Consider the following 21,426-nt stretch of genomic DNA (forward strand, 5'->3'; position numbering starts at 1 on the left):
TGGTGCCCACCCTGGGGAACAGAGTTTGAGTGTGTCTGTACTCCGCTAGTGGGAAGGTGGCTTATCCCCACCTTGGGTCCCCTGGCTTGAGGCAGGCTGCAGGACCGAGTCTGAGGTAATGGGCCCCTGCTTGGCAGGTCTGAGGGGCGGGAGTCAGGGCTCTTACAAGCCGCTCGAAGGAGGATTAAGTCTTCTGAGAGCTGCCTCAGCGCATTGCCACTGGCCAGGCTCCAGACCATGCGGTCTGGCTGATGACACGGGTGCTGTTCTCGCCAGCTGCCTGAGCCGGTCAGATGGAAAAGTAATCCTGTTTGTGCTTCCCCACTGACACAGATGCACAGTGAAATGGGCTGTGGCCATGAATGGAAATAGCTTCTGCTCTGGGACCAGGAGGGAATGGACCTTCTGGTGTCAGTGCTCCATAACTAGCATAACCACTTCAAGGAGGAGGTTCCCAGGACAGGATGAGATTTGCTGCAAATTGGTACTGAGAAATTGCCGGATTTTTACCAAAGTCAGGATCCTCCAAACCCTTCTTTTTATCTCTGGGTAGACGCTTGCACTTCCCCCAAGTGATTCTCTATAGGAGAACCTTGCGGTGGTGGGGAGGTGCCTTCCTCTGAAGGATGTGTGTAACTGTGAACTTGTAGTTTCATGAGGGGCCAGGGTCAGCTGGCATTGGCTAGCATTTTGCTTGGCATGAAACAGGTTCAAGGCACAGCTTTTTGTGGCGCTTACTGTGTGGGAAACATAAATAACAACTTGGACTCTGTTCCCCTCAAATCTGTCCCCATGGCATCAGCAGGGAAGTATGTTTCAGATTTCACCTAGGTTGTGGGCCGAGTCACACTATAAACAAACAGATGGCCAGGTGCTGTGAGGGATATCTTGGCTCTGATTTGTTTCTGAGGGTGAAATTCTTTGGAAACACCACTTCTGGAAATCTGACTTGAGACACAGCTTGAGGGTCACATGGCATTCAGCCGCTTCTGCAGAGAGGGTAGGGCAGGCCTGCTGATTAATACATGCTAGAATGTGGAAGTAGGGTGCCCTTGGGCGAACCAGTCCTACCAGGCCCAGCAGTGCTGGTTGACTGGGCCTCTGCCTCTGTGCTTGGTGAGCAGAGGCAGCTGTGGAGCAGAGTACTTGAGATACATGCAGCCCTGGATGACCTCTAGCTGACTGACCAGGCCACCACCATCCACTCTCCTGTGTTACCACAGGGATGAAGATGATATTGCCACTTGCCTTGTAGGGTTGCTATGAGAATTAGCTAAGCAGGTATGGCTCAAGTGCTCAGTAGAGAGCACTGGCCCAGGATGTGGCAGGTACATACTGACGAGCTTGCCTAGGCCCTAGCACAGGTGCGTGTGGTGATGGCTTGTGCAAAGTTGGTCACAGTATTTCATTGGAGAATTCATAAGGCCTTCCGGTTAACCTGCACTGATCCTGTTTTCCCTGGTGTCTTGCTATTGTGTCACATGAGGGTGAACATGACAAAGTGGAGGTGGGGTCCCGTCCAGGACTTCAGTTGGAGCTACAAGTACCAAATCTGTGTGGCCACAACCCACTAGGTTTACTCAGCCTCTTGCAATGGTCAGAACTAGGGCCAGATACCCAGAAATCAGCTTATTTCTGGGCACTTGTTTATGGCCTTTCTCTTCTCTTGCTTGTCCTCAAAGTCCCAGAACCAAGCCTACCCATGTCTGTTTCTCTCTGTCTTGCCTCCTAATCTCCAGGAAACAAAACTTGCTTTCTGTTAATTTGAAAAACATTATAGTTGTGTTGTTTGCCAAATACTCTCTGTCCTTAAAATTTTCTCAGATCTTTTAGAGGAGTTGGGATGTTAGCAGACGGTAGCTCTGAAAGTAGGAATGTTTAATCAGGGGTCTACTAAGGAAAAGAATTTGCATTTTTATGTTCATTGACTCAGAGGTTTCCAAACTTTCTGGTTCACAGCATTCTCAGCATCTCTATTTTTCATGATGTTCCTAGGCCAAAGGAAATACCTAACAGGTAGTTTAGAGACAAACAACTGTGAATAGGTACTAATGTCCCAACGACTGTACAGCTGTTTTGAAGACATAAAACACATAAATTGAAAGGGAAAATACTACACCCTTTCATAATCACAGGTACTCCCTAATGGAATGTGTGTGCCTGTTGGGCACTGCTTAACTCCTCAGACCTCAGAGTCAGATCCGATGCCTGCTGTTCCATATCGGGTTTTATGTGGTATTTGCTTTTTTAAAAAGATTTTATTTACTTTTAGAGAAAGAGCGGTGGGGAGGGGCAGAGAAAGTCTTAGGCAGACTCTTTGTGCTGAGTGCAGAGCCCAACATGGGGCTTGATCCCACAACCCTGAGATCACGACCTGAGCCTAAGTCAAGAGTCAGACGCTTAACCGACTGCATCACCCAGGCACCCCTGTGGTGTTTGCTTTTCGTTACAGCATTTGACGAATGCCAAGCTTTGCAAGATGTGACATTGTCAGAAGGCATATAATGCAATCTAATGTTGAAATTATCGATTGCCTTGTACCTATAGTTCCTGTAGTACCCCTCTGAAGTACCATGACACCCTTGGCACTCAATTTGGGGACCAGGGCACTAACTGTCTAATCTCTCTTCATCTTTTTCTTTTTCCTTAAATTGGGAAATTGTTGTAGGATATCTGTTGGGAATAGATCCAGGAATAGGACGGATACCCAGTTGAATCATGCAGCCTTTGGGGTGGAAACAGTGGGTGAAATTCTCTTCCTGTCCTTTGTCCTTCAACTAAGTCAACACAGTGAATGGTGGCTCCTGCCTCTTGGCCACAGGTCAGTATGAAAACAGACAAACCATTTTAGTATCTTTTAGACTTAAAACTTTGCTTGAAGACGATGTCTACCGTATCATAGGAATTCTCCATTCTTAACATGCACAGGTAGGTTTATGAGTTTCTGAGCTTTTAGTTTGTCTCTCCCCCGTTTAGCCTTGGTGCTGAACCATTGATTTACCCTGTCCCTGTGCATCCTGCATCCCCTCTTGGGTTCTCTGTCTTTTGCATCTGTAAACTGCACTGGTGTAGGTGTAGTTGAAAATGAAACATCAGGCCTGAGTGGGATTCTTCTATTTTATCTACATATTTTTTTTTTAAAGATTTTATTTATTTATTCATGAGAGACAGAGAGAGAGAGAGAGAATGGCAGAGGGAGAAGCAGGCTCCCAAGGAGCAGGGAGCCCGATGCGGGACTCGATCCCAGGACCCTGGGATCATGACCTGAGCCGAAGGCAGACGCTTAACCATCTGAGCCACCCAGGCGCCCCTTTATCTACATATTTTGAATGACCCTGGAATCTGTCCCCCATGCCCCATCCAAGCACAACCTCGCCTTTGCTCCTCCCACTGTATTCTGTACCCTGAGTGAAGGACACAAGGTCATGTGAGTATGGTCACATGACCCCCTTGCTTTTTGCCCCCCCCCCCCCCGCTCCTCAAATGCGCTGGTATCTCCCCTGCCTCCAGACCTGTGCCTGTGTTACTGCATTGGTCCTGCCTTCTTTTACAAGCCTGGTCCCTTTCTGTCGCTCTCTGCCTCACCCACCACAGGAGCGCACACCCTCCCTGTCCTTGGCCAGAACAGCCCAGCCCTTTTCCTTACGGTAGTTGCCCAAGTATTGCTTAATCACTGGAAGAATGTCTTGTTGACCACAGAGTCCTGGGCCTGGCACGCAGTTGACACGGGATGCATTGGCTGAGCAAGTGAGAGTCTGGCAGTCACCACCTTTCTCTGTGTGAGAGCGCGAGCTGCTTTCCTTTTCCAAAGCTTCAAGATTGATCTAGTATTAATCCCCAGGGTGATGTTCGTATGTGGTCAATGTAAGGTGTCTTCTGTATCTGAATCTTTCACTGAGCACTTGCTTTGTATTAGGAGGACAAGAATGACATAAAGATGGCCCTGCCCTTGGGCTTCTGTGTGTGTGCCTGCGCGTGGGGCCAACCAGCAGAGCCACTGTAGACGATCAGGAAAGCACCAGGTGCAGCAGATGAAAGGCCTGAAGGTCACAGGGAAGAGGGCCTACTGTGGCCACTGTGTTGAGAGTGTTGATGCTGTGGTCTGGGGGCAGTGCAGGGTGGGGGTGACCCCTGTGAGAAGAATTTAAGGTGGCAACCTAGTTGTGGATCTGTGTGTCAGAGAAGTCACCCTATCTCTCAGATAGAGCTGCTTGCTGGTGCCTCTCTTTCTTGGCCCACAACAGATTAGAGAGTTTTGTTGGTTTCCCTCGTGTTCTTTGCTGCGATGCAGGTGACTGTCTTCTGGAAGTTTCATAAGGATTTTACTTGCCTGCAGTTGTGAGGGCTGAGCTGCAAGATGCAGGTTGTCTGGGCATGGCCTCCCAAGGTATTGTTAACTCTTGAGGAACTTGAGTGTGAGTGCAGAACAGGACATCCCGGGCACCTCATGGTGATACCTCACATCGGGGCCATGGATGTCACCTGTCGTTGGTTGTCCTCACAGCCTCCTCAAAGAAACTTTAAGGTGCTTGTGTCTCCCAGATCCATCTGATCTGTTAAACTGTGTCATGCCTTCCATTTGCACTCTAGCAGTTTCTTTCCTTATGAAATTGACCTTGATCGTTAAGTGTGTGGGTCTTGTGCTTAATTTTTCATGTTACTTGAGATGGGCCTGCCTGTCCCGACCATTTGCACTGGACCCTTCTGTGGTTGCATGTTCATCTCCTAAATGGGGACTTCCTTGGTTCCAAGTCCAACTGAAACGTCCCAGGAGTTGTGTTAGACTCTGGACCACTGTGGCTGTTTAGGCCTGACCTTTCTACTTCCTGGTGAAGTTATTTTTCTGTGCCTCAGTTTCTTCATCTTTAAAATGGGGGGTAAGACCAGAAGCAATCTCAGAGTGGTTTTGAGGATTTAAATGTTACTGTGTATCAAATGTGAGAGGGCTGGCTAGGGAAGGGTGTTTTGATTTTTGTGGTGAAGGTAGTGGGGTTTTTTGGTTTGTTTTAAAGATTTTATTTATTTATTTGACAGAGACACAGCGATAGAGGGAACACAAGCAGGGGGAGCGGGAGAGGGAGAAGCAGGCTTCCTGCCGAGCAGGGAGCCTGATGCGGGGCTCCATCCCAGGATCCTGAGATCATGACCTGAGCCGAAGGCAGACGCTTAACGACCGAGCCACCCAGGCGCCCCTGAAGGTAGTCGTTTAAACCATAAAGATGAGGCAAAGCTTAGGGTCATGCTTTCTGTAGAAAAAGCTCTGTTCATTTGGTGAATGAAAAATGCAGCTTTCTTGGCTCAAGGGCCCATGTGGGCCTGGCTTGAAGGTGAAGAAAAGTGGTTATGTCCAGAGCCCTCTATCCCTTAGCCTCACTGAGAGTCCATTTGGAAAGGAAAAAAAAGAAAAAGAAAAAGCTACAGCCCAGCCCAGAAGTTCCAGAAGTCAGTTACCTTGACTTCATCTTGCCTCTGGGACACATTGCTTGAAGATTTCTAGAATGTCATTGCTTAATGGAAAATGTGTGGAACTGCTTCCTCCCAGGGGATGCCCTTGGCCCCCTGACATTCTGTGTCCTTGTGGCTGACAGGGCTCCTCCGCTGCCCTGGGTCCAGGATGGAGCTGCCCCTGTCCCTTGGCCTGCTGCAGCTTACCTGGCATGTGCTTGGCTGTGTAATTCTCAAGTTGCTTTCTAGGAGAAATTGAATAGTGGAAACCAAACTGCACGTCATTCTTTATCCTCACTTAACGCCACCCTCCCTCCCAGGCTCAGTTCAGTGCATCTGGCTTCCCTTCATGATGGGGCCACATTTACACTTGTTCCCTTTTATTCCTTTGGACATTTTGGCCCTGCTGTGTGGAGACCTTCTCCTAGCTGACTCCAGGACTCCTTAAAAACCCCACTGACATTTCCTTCTATGTGATTCTGCCTCCCTGTTGGTACTTGTAATCCAAGCACTCAGCATTTCCTTTATCTCTCTGTGCCTGGTGCATGGCCACCGCGCCAAAGGATCCTGGCCAGCCGGCACATTGTCCGTGTCATTCTTCCCTCTGTCTCCCCCTCCTGCCTCATTGGCCCCACTCCAGTTTCTGTAGTTGCCTGGTAAATGATTACTCCCATCCACTTACCTGTGGAGTGTTTTTGAGGGAGTGCCCCAAAGTCTCTACAGTCCTGTGCACGGCGCTCCCTTGCCCCCCCACCCCCCACCCCCCCACCCCCCGTTTTCCTGCAGCCTCTCCTGACCCACTGGCTTCTCCACCTGGAGCCTGTAGTCAGTCTTGGCTGGGTCCCCTCCAGAGAAGGTGTTCGTTTTGTTTGTTTATTCATTTTAAATCCGTTTACTGCTTTGTTTATAGTACCTTTATTTTGAAAGGAAACTAAATCAAAAGCCACACATGGGTATCAGTAAAATTAAGTATCGTGAGAACAGACCAGCGTTAAATTCTGCGTGGATGATCATATTGTGCACCTCTGTGTACAGCCTCTTAGGCTGGCACCAGACAGGGACTTGCCTGTCAGCGCTGGAATGAGTGAAATGAGAACAGGGGAACACACAGCAGGTGATTAAATGCCATCCACCTAAAGCTGCCCTGTGAACCCCCCCCACCACAGCCCCACCTGAGCCCTGGCATGTCGCTCTCAGGTGGCTGTAGACCTTGCTTCTCTGAGATTGAGGTCCCACTCTTTATTGATTAAAGCTCAGAGTTTGGAGAAACCCTGTCTTTCTTGCTGCTCACCTCAGCAATGAAGGCACACTTTTTGAAGGCTTCCATGCATGGCTGAATGCAGTTCTGGGATGCTTCCTCTTCTCCCCATGTCCGACTCAATGACGTGTGATTCAGCCTGGCCCCTTGGTCTCTCTTCCCTCTGTTCTCTCCTGAGCAAGCTCTTTCTGATGGTTCTACGCCTTATCCCGCCCTTTGGGCGCTTCCCCTCCCTGGATCTGTATGTGGCCTCCTTCCTGCTCCCATTGGCATGCATTTGCCTCTGGGGCCCACCCTGTCCTTTCTTAGCTCCCAGCTGGGCTCCCCCTTGCAGCCTTCATGTGCCTCCTCCATCCCTGCTGTCTGTCCTGCCTTGATTGATGCCCCAGGCACTTCTTTCCAAGACCACATGGCCATTAGTTCTGGCCAAACTTGTACCAGAAGTACCCCTGAGGGGAGAGGGGAAGTGTCTTATGTCACCAAAGCCTGGAGGAGGCCTATCCAGTCACATCTGCCTTTGGAAACTGTTGTAGTGCACGATATCCTCACTGTTCCCATCTTCAAATGAAGTTGATTTGGGGAAATGCCCCTCTGTGGTCCTGAACTCCTGGAGCACTGCTCTTGTCTTGTGAGGTGCTCTGCAGGCTGCTGCCCAGTTCCCCACCTCCAGTCCCCCCTTAGGCTCTGATGCCAAATGACTGGTTTCAGCTCTTGGTGCTCCTTCCCCATCTTCAGCAGCATGCGAGAGGCACCAAGAAATGGCTTCACACCTGCAAAGCCCCCCTACTCTCCCTTCCTGTAAGTGTTCTTCCTGGGCTGGTGTTCTCCCAGTAGAGCACACCCATCTTAGAGGTTGCCATAGGAGCTTCCCTCCCCTTCTCAAGTCTCAGGAGGACCCTGAGAGGGCACAGACTATAAATACCTGGTGTCTTGGACACAGTTGGGCCTCATTAAATACTTAAGTTTAGCATTGGATGCTAAAGGCCACATCTAGACTCCTCTAAGTTGCACTGCTGTAACATACCCGCCCTCCAGTGCCTTGGATAGTAGCACTAGTGTTTCTCTTCACAGTGTCATCCCTCCTGTGAGCTAAATGATTAGTGAATTAATCAATTTTGGGTTTTGAGTGATTGTCATCCCATTTGTGAAAAGGCAGGAGGCACTCATAGATCTCTTACTTGTTTGGTGAAAAAGGATTAAAGAACAGTCTTCCCCTCTTAAAGCAAACATGGAACAGTCTTAAGATTCTATGATGGCTTTGGGCTGTTCCCACCTGGGTCTCCTCTCTGCAGCAGCCTTCTCCTTGTAGCAGTGTCCTCTCCACGTGGTCACTAGCCAGTTGACAGCTAGGCCTACGGTCAGCCAGAGTACCCTGGAAGGAATGCTGTCTCCTTGACCAGGTCAATTTTGTCAGTTCTTGGGCTCAAGCTGCAACTAGGACGTGTGGGGAGGGGGGCGGTCAGCCTCTGGCCAGGAGTCCCCGCTCTCCACAGCCCCCCGGGACAGACTCAGCACTGAGTTGCATTTATACAGCAAGCTTTCCCCTGGAGCTTTTCAAATTTGGTAACTTGCCAGAGCTGCATTTACAAAAACCTTTGTGGGGACTTTGGTTTAAAATCACACTTGGATTGAATTATAAAGGAATTCTTCAGCAGCCAGAGTGCCTGGTACGTGGTGTGTTCCGGAAGGAAGGCCGCGACAGCCACACAGCTTGTCCTGTCCTTTCTTCATCGCTCTGCCTGCCAGAGGGTGGTTGTAAAATCTGCCCTCTTCCCTCAGCCCTTGCCTGACTTCCTCAGCCAGAGAGGTTTTTTTTACCCCCACTGAACTCCTAGGTTTATTACTGGAGATGCTCATTAGATTCAGGCAGCTCCTAGATTACAAAGTCTGTCTTATTATGGGGACTGGGTTTAAAGGTGATCCTTCCTTTTTCTTGCCAGTAGAAAAGTGTCAGAAACACGGTAACACAGAAAGAAGGCCAAATAGTACATGTTTGAACAGATGTTTCTTCTCATTAATAGAGTGTGGGAACTCTCAGCATTGCAAGTAAGGGGTGGGTTAGTGTGTTTCTGGAGGGCAGTTTGGCAGTAACAACATGTCCCCGGAATCTGTGGTTTTGTTAGAATAACTGGACCAGGTGCACAGAGTTGCTATTGCAAGGATGCTCGTGGCAGGATTTGTGTTGTTGGCATGGCCCAGAGCAGGGGTCATTCAGGTGAGGGGAGTGCACAGGAGGGGGTGCTCATACAGGCATTGAGCTGGGGGTCTTGCACCCCCTGTGCAGGTCACAAGAGGTGCCCTTTTTATATCTCTCTAAATAAGCTTTGAAAACTTTGAAAAGGTTAATAAGGTGGTAAGTTGAGTATGGATTCATTTTTAGGTTATCAGCAGTTATTCTGTAGGATTTCTTGAATCAGCAAACATACATTATTTTCAGTTACCACGGGAAGTGTTCTCAGTGAGTGTGAGGCTTTACCCTGAGCACTCAGCAGTGGACTATGTGGACCACTCTCCCTTCCTGTCCCCAATCACCAAACAATTAACTGACTTGGCTCAATGTTTCATGAGCCACAGGTGCAAAGAATTTTAATGTAAAGTACATATTTGGGGGCTTGCAAATCCTCCTCTCTCCCACACAGGCAGTGTCCCTTAAAAACTCTCAGATGTCATGAAAATCTGGTTGGTTGCTTATTCTGCCCCTTTCTGCGTGGATTCAGTCGTGTCCACAGCCCTTGCCTGCTCCTGGTCAGCTCTTCTCTCTGAGCCCTGTGTCCCTCATGCCCCTCGCCATTGGTGCTTGATCCGTCTTCCCTGCTGTAGGATACATCTTTGAGGAGAGCAGACACCAGGGCCCTTTTAGTGCGTGGAGTGGCTTTCTGGTCAACCTGACCACTTTGCACCAGAGGAGCTCAGCCCTTGGAGGCCACAGCCGCTTGTTTCTCTGAGTGGTGCCCATCTGCTGCCTGGTTGCTGATGCTGGCTTTTCTCTTCCCATGTAGAGTGCCCAGTGAAGAATGTGATGGGATCAGTAGCATGTCTGCGGAGAGCGGCCCTGGGACGAGATTGAGAAATCTGCCAGTAATGGGGGATGGACTAGAAACTACCCAAATGTCTACAACGCAGGCCCAGGCCCAACCCCAGCAAGCCAACGCAGCCAGCACCAACCCCCCGCCCCCAGAGACCTCCAACCCCAACAAGCCCAAGAGGCAGACGAACCAACTGCAATATCTGCTCAAAGTGGTGCTCAAGACACTATGGAAACACCAGTTTGCGTGGCCTTTCCAGCAGCCTGTGGACGCCGTCAAGCTAAACCTCCCTGTGAGTAACTTGGGCAGGGCCCAGGGCTGCTGTCCTCCAGGTCTCTTTCCATGTTGGTACCGGTGAGGGTGGGCTCAAGGTCGGGGCCAGAGGGTGGCAGGGGCAGAGATACCTTTGGGGCCCAGCTCTGAAATCCCAATACTCATGAGGCCCTTGAGTGAGTGGTTTTACTTGTCCTGATGGTTGGAAATAGGAAAGGGGAAGAGAACATGCTGACTCACACAGTAACTGGCTCTTAGATGTTAGGATCCAGGAGATACTGTGTAGAGAGGTTGAAATAGGGGTGAAGGAGTGTTTGCAGCTTTCCTTCTGATTCCATAGGGGAGCTGAAGTGGGAGCAATCAGTGGCCCAGGCCTCCTACTTCTCAGACATGGTTGGCCAGCCCAGGATAAGTGGACGTGGTTGGTCACACTGTGGAGGGGGGTACTGGTTTGCTGCAGTATCTCCTCTGGTACCGGCATCATCATCATCATCGTCATCACCCAGAGCACAGGGCGGGAAAAGGTAGCGGAATAGCTCCCAGGGAGCAAGCACATGCAGGGGGTCTGGTTGGAGAGTGGAGGTGTGGGTGCAGCTGTGCCCTCAGCGACCTCTGCGTGTGCCCTCCACCTACTGTGTCATAGCCTCAGTGCACTTGCTCTTGTTCTTTTGTACCCCTCCTCTTCTCTTCCCCTAGAGAGTTTTCCTTTTGCCCATGTCCCTAGCAGATGGTTCTGGAAACGAATTTGTATCTCAGGGAAGAAACAGGATAATGCTTTTTTTTTTTCTTTTCTTCAAAACATCAAGGACTGATTATCTTTAAGTTAACCCCTGCTGGGGCGCCTGGGTGGCTCAGTCGGTCAAGCGTCTGCCTTAGGCTTGGGTCATGACCCCAGGGTCCTAGGATGGAGCCCCACATAAGGCTCCCTGCTTAGTGGGGAGCCTGCTTCTCCCTCTGCCTGCTGCTCCCCCTGCTTGTGCAAACACGTGCTCTAGCTTGCTCTGTCAAATAAATAAATCTTAAAAAAAAAAAAAAAAAGTAACCCCTGCTGTTTCTTACTAAGTCCCACACACCCCCAGATGAGGAATTAGGTGATTATTGCCATAGACCCAGGCAGGGGTCTGTGAGTGTTAGAACTGCACCAGTGTAGGAACCTCAGCCTCTGCCAGGCATCCAGTTTCAAGAAAGATGGATACAGTAGTGTGATCCTCCTGTCTGGAAAGCCACTGAGTCTGTGGCAGCTGTCCAGTTATCTCTGCTGAATAGGTGTCATATGCATTTGGGAAGAGCTAGTCAGGAGGAGACACTGCAGGTCTAGATCGTGAATTGGCCAAGAAAGGGGTTGGAGGCAAAAGAGCGCCCTTACCAGATCTGGGCTTCAGAGGCTACTCTTGCTGTTGACCACAAGAAGGAGTAGAGGCAGATAACCTGTCCCTGGGAGGGGAGGTTCTTGGGAGAGGTTGCTACAGCATAACCTTGGGCTGGGCCAAGCCATGCAGGGTCCACAGGTGAGGGTGACCTTCCCACAGCAAACGCAAAGAATGGGGACAGAAGGAGCTGGAGGGGTGGGCGGAGGCTTTGACAGCACCAGAGGGCAGTGGGAGGCCTACAGAAGAGCCAAGGGAAGCACCAACAGAGAGCACCACCGCCCCCCCCTCCCCAGTTCCCATATCAGAGGCTACTAGGGAGGTCAAAGAGATGAGGATTCCGACCTGACCCTCCTGTTGGCCTTTAGGAGGGCATTGGTGACCTTAGGAAGATGTGACGCAGAAGTAGAAACCCGACGGTGTGAATGAGAAGGTGAGGATGCGAAGCCATCATTTCAGGAAATTTGGCTTTGAAGGGAAGCGCGGCAGGGCCAGAGTGGAGGAGGGGTTGGTTTGTCACAGGAAGACACAGAGGGCTGAGAGGGTGAAGACAGAGGAAAAGGGGGGCACTGGGGGACCTGAGACCCCAAGGAGGCAGCATCCCAGCTAGCGGGACAGACATGGGTATGGGTGGTCTGTAAGGCCCAGTGGTTGGGGAGTTTGAGGTCATTCACTGTGAAGTGGAGGCCAGGCTCCCCAGGGATCACAGGGTGAATCCCAGTCTCTGTAACTGTTGGACATCACCCTCAGCAGCTCTGACTAGGAAGAAGAGGCCATTGGAAGGTGCCACTGATCTGGTATCTTTAGGGAGGTGGGAGAGCAAGGGGCTGGCCCAGAGAAGCAGGGCAGGGCCGGCCAACAGGGAGCCATGTCATGCTTAAAGCCCGGTTTTCCGGGGACCTCTCCCCCTCCTTGGGGAAAGGTTAATACAGCCACCAAAAGAAGGGTTCCTTCTTTTTCTCTTTTCTGACACCTTCCAGGAATCTTGACCTGCGTTTTGGCCTCTGATCCCTGCTGGACTTCTCACTAGAATGCCTGCCTCTTTTGTTCAGTAAATGTGTATAGTTGGATTGTTATGCCCCTAAGCCCACTGCCCCCTTGTCAGCATGCTTTGCCCTCAACCACTGTCCTGTTTGCCCTTGAGCCACTTGACAGGCCATGGGCAATTCAAGCACTTGACGCCATTGTCGGCCATAGAATAAAGTATGTTTCCACTGGGACACATGTATTTGGCCTTGGTGGTTCTCTTGGGAAAGGTGGTCAGAGCCATAGCATAGTATGGCATAGAAAGTCTGGTGCAGTCTGTGCTCGTGGCTCCTGGCCAGGGTATCGAGGCACGTGCAGCCCTCGTCCAGTCAGAGACATCATCTCTGCCACTCCTTATGTGTAAGCTTGTTGTTGATCCTTTCTCGAGGGTGTCCGAGCAACCTAAAACCTCACACCCTGTGCTCACCTTTTCAGTACTGTCCACCATTTCCAGGCAGGACCTTGGCACTTGCTAAAGGATAGACCTGTCTTTCTGCCATCGGTTCCTACTTGGACTTGGTTCTGATACCCCACTAATGCCCAATTATGGGAGCCTCTGAGATTGCGGACCTTGGCGTGGGCCACATGACACAGGTCCCCCTGCCTTGGCTCTGTTTGATCCTCCTACCTAGAAACCTGGTGTGTTGCCTGTTCTGCCCCAAGACACCTCCTGTGGTTGTTCTTAAACATTTATTTTTATGTTTGTGTGCACGCACGCTTTCCATTATGACCATGGAAGTTTTAGGATAGGTTTAGATTTACAGAAAAGCTGACAATAGTAGAGTCTGATTTGAAGGGCTTTAGGACATCTACACCTGCCGTTTGGCCCCTTCTGTTTGGCACTTGTGGAGTAAGATCTGAAGCTTTGAGAAGTGGGGTCTTTGGATTTTTTTTTAAACTGAGGATTGTACAGGTTGTCCAGATTCCTCATAAACCTGGTTAGTTGTTCAACTATATCCAGGTACTACTAATGGATCCTTAGGAAGACTGTGTGCTAGTAAAAGAAATGGAAGTGCGATGAACTTGGTTCTTCAATGTGCCCGGAAGCAGGGAGTCCAGTTGTTCCAGCTGGGCTTTAATGCTGGCTCCATCGGATGTTGCATCTTATGGACCGGTAATATTTCAAATGGTAGAGGAAAAGTAGAACTTGTCATGGGTTGTTTTATAGATAAGTACTTTTAAGAAGGCTATATGTTTTCCCCATTATTAAAAAGTAAAGGATTTTAACATCACCACCACCACCACCAACAAAAAATAGAAAACCTAGATCTGTTCCCAGACCAGGCAGTTGACAAACTTGGACATTTTCCCTCCAGATTGCCACCCCACATTTAAGAATTATTCCCTGATTCACTTTATCTTGGGGTTCCCCCTGAGATTGCTTGCTGAGACCATGGAAGAGCTTCAGTCCGTGCTCTGGCTCTCATCTGTGCTCCTGGAATAAGATCCACAGGCCCACCATGAGTGCTGCATGGCCGGGGAGGTGACACTGGCCTTTTGCTCTCTTTGCTCTCTAGGATTACTATAAAATCATTAAAACACCTATGGATATGGGAACAATAAAGAAGCGCTTGGAAAACAACTATTACTGGAATGCTCAGGAATGTATCCAGGACTTCAACACTATGTTTACAAATTGTTACATCTACAACAAGGTGAGATGGTGGTGGCAGATGTCCAGCTGCCCTGCAGGGAGGGGAGGGGTGGAGGAGGAGGCTGGCATATCGAGTCTGTGGGTAGGTGCTCTTGGTAGCAGGTGGGATTAGTCTAATGGGAGGAGACCATTTGGAGGCAGAAATAATGGGACCCATGGTTTTGCCTGTGACTGGGTGTTTCTTTTTCGGGGAGGAGGGTGCTGGCCTTGTTTGACTTCCAAGCCGTCCTTGTTAGCTTGAAGCATGTGCTTCCAGTGCCCTTGGGATTTTGGTTCTTGAGCATGTCTAGAGAAGGTGTGAGGAGGACAGTGACGACTCATTAAAAAGTCCATTTGGGTGATGTAAATGGTCAGGAAGGAACCTACTAAAATGTAGTTGTGCAAAGGTTTGCTCAAACAGAAACCTCAATGTAAGAGAGGGTGTGATGGGGCCCACTGCATCTGGACCTGTGGACATGACCATTGACAACTTGTGGCCACAGAATTGAATGTCCCCTGAACTCACATGTAGACCTGAAGGTCACTTCCTAACCCCATTAGCCAAACCTTTCGGCTCGGCTGTGCCATGAAGCCAGATCATTTGTTTACAGTTCAGACCACAGATGTGATTAAAACCAACCCTTTCATATAGAACGGCTCTGGAGGGAGACCCTATACAGAACTCAGCTTTTGGCCTCTGCTGGTGTAGTGGGTAAAATTGCCCAGAAGAGATGGGTAGGTGAGTTTCTTGAAGTTTACTGTGTTTTTTTAAAGTCTTAGCTCCCACCGCTAGGTTTAAGTGACATGTGCACAGATAAGGTTCTCGGGTTAGAGCTGAGTGGGAACAGCATGTCGTAGATGAGGCAACAGAGTGGGGACCCATAATGCAGTTCAAGATAGGCATTGCCCCAAGCCCCGATGCGCTGCCTTGAGGGTACACTGGGGAGCATTATCAGAGCCCTGCTACGGTATCTGTGGCAAGAAATCCTGTGTAATTCAAGTATTTGTAGTGAAGTTGAATTGTGTCAAAGGAAGGCTTCTGTCAGTGATTGGCAGGGCTTGTTAGATACTTAAGGCATTAGGATGGCTTCTCAGGCCAGAGCTTAAAAGATGAGAGGGAGGTGCAGGCGGACGGGTGCTGGTTCAGGCACATGAGCCTTGGTGGTATCTGGTGGTATAACTGTTGTGGCCCTTTAGGGCTCAGATCAGGAAGGACCCTGACTATGATCCTTGATGCTTTGGAGCAGGGAGTGGGTGGCGCAGGGTGGGGAGCTCTTGCTCCGTCTGGAGAGGTGGTGAGGGCTTTCTGACCCTCACCCCTGTGTCTCCTTTTCCAGCCTGGAGATGACATAGTCTTAATGGCAGAAGCTCTGGAGAAGCTCTTCTTGCAGAAAATCAATGAACTGCCCACTGAAGAAACCGAGATCATGATAGTCCAGGCAAAAGGAAGAGGACGTGGGAGGAAGGAAGCAGGTAGGTTACCTCCAGTGTGCCCAGCCATGTTGGCCTCACGCTTTCCTTCTCCCCGGTCTTTGCTCCCCTTCTCTTGGTTCACTGGAGCACCAGGGGTCGGGGGGGTAGGCAGGCTCAGTGGTGGATGTGCCCCAGAGGGACACATGACTGGGTGACCACCCACAAAGCAGAAATAATTGGGCGCTGCCTTTTGTAATGGACTTTGGTTAAAAAGAAAGTAAGTTTTTCAAAGCATTTTTAAGTTATGTGAATTCTTCACCCCATTTACAGAGAAGAAATTAACCTAGCCAAGGGCAATTTTAACTAATAATCCCTATCCTGGAACCTCAAGGTTGGTTATTCGAATTATCTTAAGATGCTTATGTCGGAGCTAGGCCTGCTTTATGATGCTGCTGAAGTCAAAGTGAAGCCCTCCACTCCTTGCCCCTGTCTCTTAGCCTGACACAGGATTCCAAAGGCCAGCTGGTGGGGAGGGAGGGGAAACAGTGAAATGTTTCTGTCTAGGAAAAGCTCTAACAGCTGCCTTCTGCATCTTGCCATCCTCAGCTCTGTGCTGAGGTGGCCCATGCTGTGAGTTGTTCGCTTCTCTACAGAGAGGGTTTTCACCTAGCTTCCCACCCTGCTCAGAAGTGGTGGCTTCACGGGAGCAAAGGGGGTTGGCTGGATCCCAGGCAGTGCTGAGGGGTAGCCAAGGAGAGGTAGTCCTGATGATCACCCCTTAGCCGTGGACCCTGCCAAGAAGTGTCCTATATCCTTAACATCCAGGAGCCCTGGGACCAGGAGTTTGGTCTGCACGTGGGACAGATGCGCAGGGCGTTGTGTGTTTGGGCTCACCCGCACAGCTGCAAGGAGGCAGTCTGAGCTGGTCACAAAGGGCAGCAGCCGTCCAGCCTCCTCCTGTGGCTCAGGGAGGTGGAAGCTTGCCAATTTCCAGAAACCTTGGCCAGGGCTGCCGATGCCGGCCCCCTGCCAGAATTGCTTACTCAGAAGGCAGAGCTTCTGGGAATGAGGACAGCTCTGTCCAAAAGTGCCAAGGGAACATTTTTCCACTCCAGCTACCGTCCTGGTGCTAACTCTCAGCGTGTGTTTCCTGCTCCTTTGGCCCAGGCCTCCGTTCTCATGAAGGCATCTTTGTGCCCAATTTGGGACTTGAAGCCAGGACGCCTCAGGAGGTGTGGAATGCAGTGTGCCGCTGCTCTCAGAGAACCCGAGGGCAGGTGGCCCAATTTGGCCAAGGTCTGGGGTGTTCGGGTTGTTCTGTCTCTAAGGCGAATAGTTACCATGACAGTGTGTGCCATGCCCACGCAGATGTGTGCTCACCACATGTGACAGCGTCCCCATAAGGTCAGCCAGCATGTGTCGGGCTCGGCATCTAACCACCTGTCCCTTTTATGATTGATAGGGACGGCAAAACCTGGCGTCTCTACGGTACCAAACACAACGCAGGCATCGACTCCTCCGCAGACCCAGACCCCCCAGCAGAACCCTCCGCCCGTGCAGACCACACCTCACCCCTTCCCCGCGGTCACCCCAGACCTCATCGTCCAGACCCCCGTCATGACAGTGGTGCCTCCCCAGCCACTGCAGACACCCCCACCGGTGCCCCCGCAACCACCACCCCCACCCGCGCCAAACCCCCAGCCTGTGCAGAGCCACCCGCCCATCATCGCGGCCACCCCACAGCCTGTGAAGGTGAGCATCTTGTGCGTGTGTGTGGCCCAGCCCAGCTGCTGGCGGGCTCCTACCACCTCAGCTAGCACCCTCTCTCATCTTCTGCTCTGTAGCAATGAGGCTGGCAGGAGACAGTCACTTGTCCCTGCCAATGCTTCATGCAGAGCCTGGCCTGGCTCTTGAGGCACCTGTGGGTATTTTCCAGGGGGATTGTGCAGTGTTTATGTCATGGCCTAGAACCTGCTGCCCTGCTGGCCCACAGATTCCATAGTTGAGACCCACATCCCAGGGGCTTGCTGACCTCTCCCGTATTTCTCATGTAGATTGTGCGTATTTGCAGATGCTGCCTAAATAGTTTCTAAAACATGCCTCCTGTGGGGGGCCGGTGTGATGAGGCTTGGCTCTGAGCGACTTCCCTGGCATTAAGTAGGAAGCTGCTTCTGGAGGTTTCTTTGAGCTCCAGTGAGCAGATTTCTGCACTCGGGTGTGTGCTTCCTCCTGCCACGGGCGGGGGTCCTGTCCCAGCTGCAGAGCAGATGGTGGGACAGGGTCTTTCCTTTCCTCGGTCTTCACACGTGGAGTTACATTTGAGCCCCATTCCCTGAGAATGTTGGAACCCTAGAAAGGACCTAGCTTCAGGAGTGACCTGGGGGCCAGCTGTGCCAGCCGCCACCTCTGACCGCGCTTGTTGCACGTGTGCTCTCGGCAGACAAAGAAGGGAGTTAAGAGGAAAGCGGATACCACCACCCCCACCACCATCGACCCCATTCATGAACCACCATCACTACCCCCGGAGCCTAAGACCACCAAGCTGGGCCCCCGGCGGGAGAGTAGCCGGCCTGTGAAGCCCCCCAAAAAGGATGTGCCCGACTCACAGCAGCACCCAGTGCCAGATAAGAGCAGCAAGGTCTCGGAGCAGCTGAAGTGCTGCAGTGGTATCCTCAAGGAGATGTTTGCCAAGAAGCACGCAGCCTATGCCTGGCCATTCTACAAGCCCGTGGATGTGGAGGCGCTGGGTCTGCACGACTACTGTGACATCATCAAGCACCCCATGGACATGAGCACAATCAAGGTGAGCAGATGCCCCCTCCCCAGAGCTGGGGCTGGGGCTTCCTGGGACAAAGAAGGTCAGAACCTCCTAGGCTAGTCCAAGAGGAGAGCCCAGGCCTTGGGCTCTGGTGAACTGTGCCCTAGTAGCTTCTTTTCTCACCAGCTCAAAGAAGCCCAGCGCCCCCTGCTGGGAATTGTGGGGACAACCTCCAAGACCACGTGCTTGGGCATTTTCTTCTCAGCACTGCTGCCCCCTCATCTAGGGACAAGCCCTCTGTGGTCTTGGGCCGCACTGCCCATAGGCACCTTGCACAGTAGATGCTCCAGGACAGGTTGAAGGTTGGTGACTTTGCTAGGCTCTGTCATGCTGAGGGCCTTGATGTCACCTCTAAGGAGGCACACAGTACTGGCATTTTCATTGTAGTATTTTGAGGCCTTTCGATTGTTTATTTTAAGCTGTGTTGCATTTTTGTTTGGGAGTGGAGTAAGCCTGCCCAGACATGGGAAAGTGCTTGTGTACCCCCCCTTTTTTTTTTAAGATTTATTCATTTTAGAGAGAGCACGTGAGCAAGTGTGGGGAGGGTCAGAAGGAGAGGGGAGAGAGGGGGAGAAGGAAACTTTAGTAGCTTTCTCCCTGAGCATAGAGCCCAACTTGGGGCTTGATCTCATGACCTATGGTGAAACCAAGAGTCGGAGGCTTAACCAACTGCACCACCCAGAGGCCCCCACTTGTGTTCCTTTTGACCAGTGTCTTTTGCCCTGTGTCACCAAGACAAGTGTATGTCAGGTCAGAACTGGTCCCATCCCTCTCCTTATAGTCTGGCTTAAGCTCTGCCTCTATTTATTCTGTGTCCTCTTGCCCCATAGCCCATCACAATGACCAGAGTGGGTGGGTTTGGCATGGTAGCAGGGCATTTCCTGGCCCTGAGGCTTGCTTTTGAGTGTCTCCTCGTCCACTTGACAAGTTCTTGAGAAGAACTAAGGTGATGATGACCTCTCCTCTGTTCCACTGAGAAGCCAGCTTGCTCCTACAGGCAGCCCTCCTGGCTGTCACATCCCCATTAGAGCAGGGGCAGACATAACCAACAAGGACCTGTCTTGTCTTTTCAGTCTAAACTGGAGGCCCGTGAGTACCGTGATGCTCAGGAATTTGGTGCTGATGTCCGATTGATGTTCTCCAACTGCTACAAGTACAACCCTCCTGACCATGAGGTGGTGGCCATGGCCCGCAAGCTCCAGGTGAGGTTCTGGGGAAGCTCTGAGCACAACATCTGTGGTAGGCAGGCTGGGGTCCTGGGTGGGCCAGGCCTCTTGGGTATGACGCTGTGTTGTTTTGAAGATGGGCTCAAGTCAGGATAACGTGCCATTTTACATTGAGATTATTTCATGCAGGGTGGTTAGTTTGGGTCTTGGGTATTTGGGGTTTTATTCTGGGGTATCCCACTGAAAACCCCCTGCCCAGTAACTGCATTTGGTTGCCATTGGCCAGCAAGAGTGCATGTGCTGTGGATGGCCCAATCTGTTCTCCAAAACAGACCTGTCTCACGTTGGTGGATGACACTCTTGTAAAGCAGACACTTTGACACAGTTGTGAGCTGAAGTAACTGTTTGCCTGTGGGCATTTCTTCACCAGAGCCTTGAAATCTTTTGCCTTCTAGCTTCTGGGTAGTTGCTTCTAGGCATTCTGTGAGGCCACATCTCCCTCATGGACTCCGTTGGGGATTATGGCCCCTTCAGGTTGATCCTGGGCAGTGCACACTGTCAAGCAAGTGTGGGTGGGGAGGGAGGGGGGCAGGTGACCACATAATATATGAACTAACTTCACTTTGCTTTATTTAAAAAAGGAAAAATGTACCCAAATTTCAATAGTGGTTATCTTTGGGTAGAAAGATTAGGGGTTGGGGCACCTGGGTGGCTCAGTCATTAAGCGTCTGCCTTCGGCTCAGGTCATGATCCCATGAGCCCTGCATCGGGCTCCCTGCTCCGCGGGAAGCCTGCTTCTCCCTCTCCCACTCCCCCTGCTTGTGTTCCCTCTCTCGCTGTGTCTCTCTGTCAAATAAATAAATAAAACCTTAAAAAAAAAAAAAAGATTAGGGGTTAAAAATTATGGAGAATTGGGGCACCTGGCTGGCTCAGTCGGTGAAGCCTGCCACTCTTGATCTTAGGGTCATGAGTTTAAGCCCTTCATTGGGTGTAGAGATTTGAAAAAAACAAAACAACAACAAAAAACTCTTAAAAATATGGAGAATAAAGTCTATATTTAGTACTTTTATAATCTGTTTTTTTTTTTTTTTTTTTTTTTTTAGAATTACACATATAAACATTCCTGGCCTTTTCCCCCCAAGACCGTGGGTTGCTTCTGCTCTCAGAGCAGGCCCTGGGCTGGGTCACCTGTCATCACAAGGGACAGGCAGTCTGGTTGGAGCCCAGTGCCAGCTTGCACGTCTCCTGTCCCACTCCCACCTGGTGGCTGGGTGCAGGGTGGGGTGGGGAGGTGGTTCCTCACACCTGGCTTTCCTAGCCATCTGTGGAGTGCTTCCAGAGCGGAAGTGGGGACTTGCCTTCAGCAGTCTGTGGGCCTGTTCTGCTCAGAGGCCGCCGGAGTCCTGTTGCTCACCTGTCTCCTAGTTCTGTTAGCTCCACATGTTGTCCCAGACCCGCTGTCAGAGTGTCCGTCCTACCTCCTCACGCTGGAGCCAAAGCGCGGACTCTCCTGTTCTTCACTTGGGTCTTGGGCCGCCTTTGGTTCAAAGGATGTGTCCTGAAGCTCTTAGGGTAGATAAAAAAAACTTACTACTAATATGAACCTGGCTGTTGTTATTTAAATGATACACTCAGCCTCCAACATTCTCACAGTTTCTACTGCTTGTTTTTTTGGTCTTATTTTTGCTGAGGCTTTTTTTTTCCCGGGGTGGGGGTGGCTCTTAATTTGGTGCTCTCTGATTTCTTCACAAAGCTGTCCTTTCACTGTTGTGCTTCTGCGTTTCTCATCCTTAAAGGAGCTCACTTTATAATTTTATGGCAATCCTTATACATGACCACCAGGTGGCCATGGTGCCCTCTGATCTGTGTTTTCAACCTCCTCCTGTGCGAACTGGGGAAAGGGGGGTACTTTTACCCAAATTGAACACATACCCTTTACTTACCCTCCTGCAAACAGCTAAACCAGAACCAGTTCTCTGTCAGCACCAAGATTGCTATTCT

At 50.7% G+C, this 21,426-nt stretch overlaps 1 protein-coding gene across 4 annotated transcripts in view; it reads left to right on the top strand.

The window, feature by feature from the left end:
• The window catches only part of BRD4 (bromodomain containing 4), a 91,017-nt gene that overhangs the window by 44,860 nt on the left and 24,731 nt on the right, over positions 1 to 21,426 (top strand). For all 4 annotated transcript variants that reach the window (XM_028095291.2, XM_028095294.2, XM_028095295.2 and 1 more), the window contains exons 2-7: positions 9,703 to 10,021; positions 13,913 to 14,050; positions 15,366 to 15,501; positions 16,904 to 17,193; positions 17,882 to 18,244; positions 19,333 to 19,461. In XM_028095291.2, the coding sequence (XP_027951092.1) occupies positions 9,737 to 10,021; positions 13,913 to 14,050; positions 15,366 to 15,501; positions 16,904 to 17,193; positions 17,882 to 18,244; positions 19,333 to 19,461 (1,341 nt within the window). In that variant the 5' untranslated portion in view covers positions 9,703 to 9,736. The remainder of the gene's footprint in view (positions 1 to 9,702; positions 10,022 to 13,912; positions 14,051 to 15,365; positions 15,502 to 16,903; positions 17,194 to 17,881; positions 18,245 to 19,332; positions 19,462 to 21,426) is intronic.

The sequence above is a fragment of the Eumetopias jubatus genome, unplaced genomic scaffold (genome assembly GCF_037043125.1).
Source record: "Eumetopias jubatus isolate StellerSeaLion01/CBP00866 unplaced genomic scaffold, mEumJub1_p1.0 scaffold_1, whole genome shotgun sequence".
NCBI classification, from domain to species: domain Eukaryota; kingdom Metazoa; phylum Chordata; class Mammalia; order Carnivora; family Otariidae; genus Eumetopias; species Eumetopias jubatus.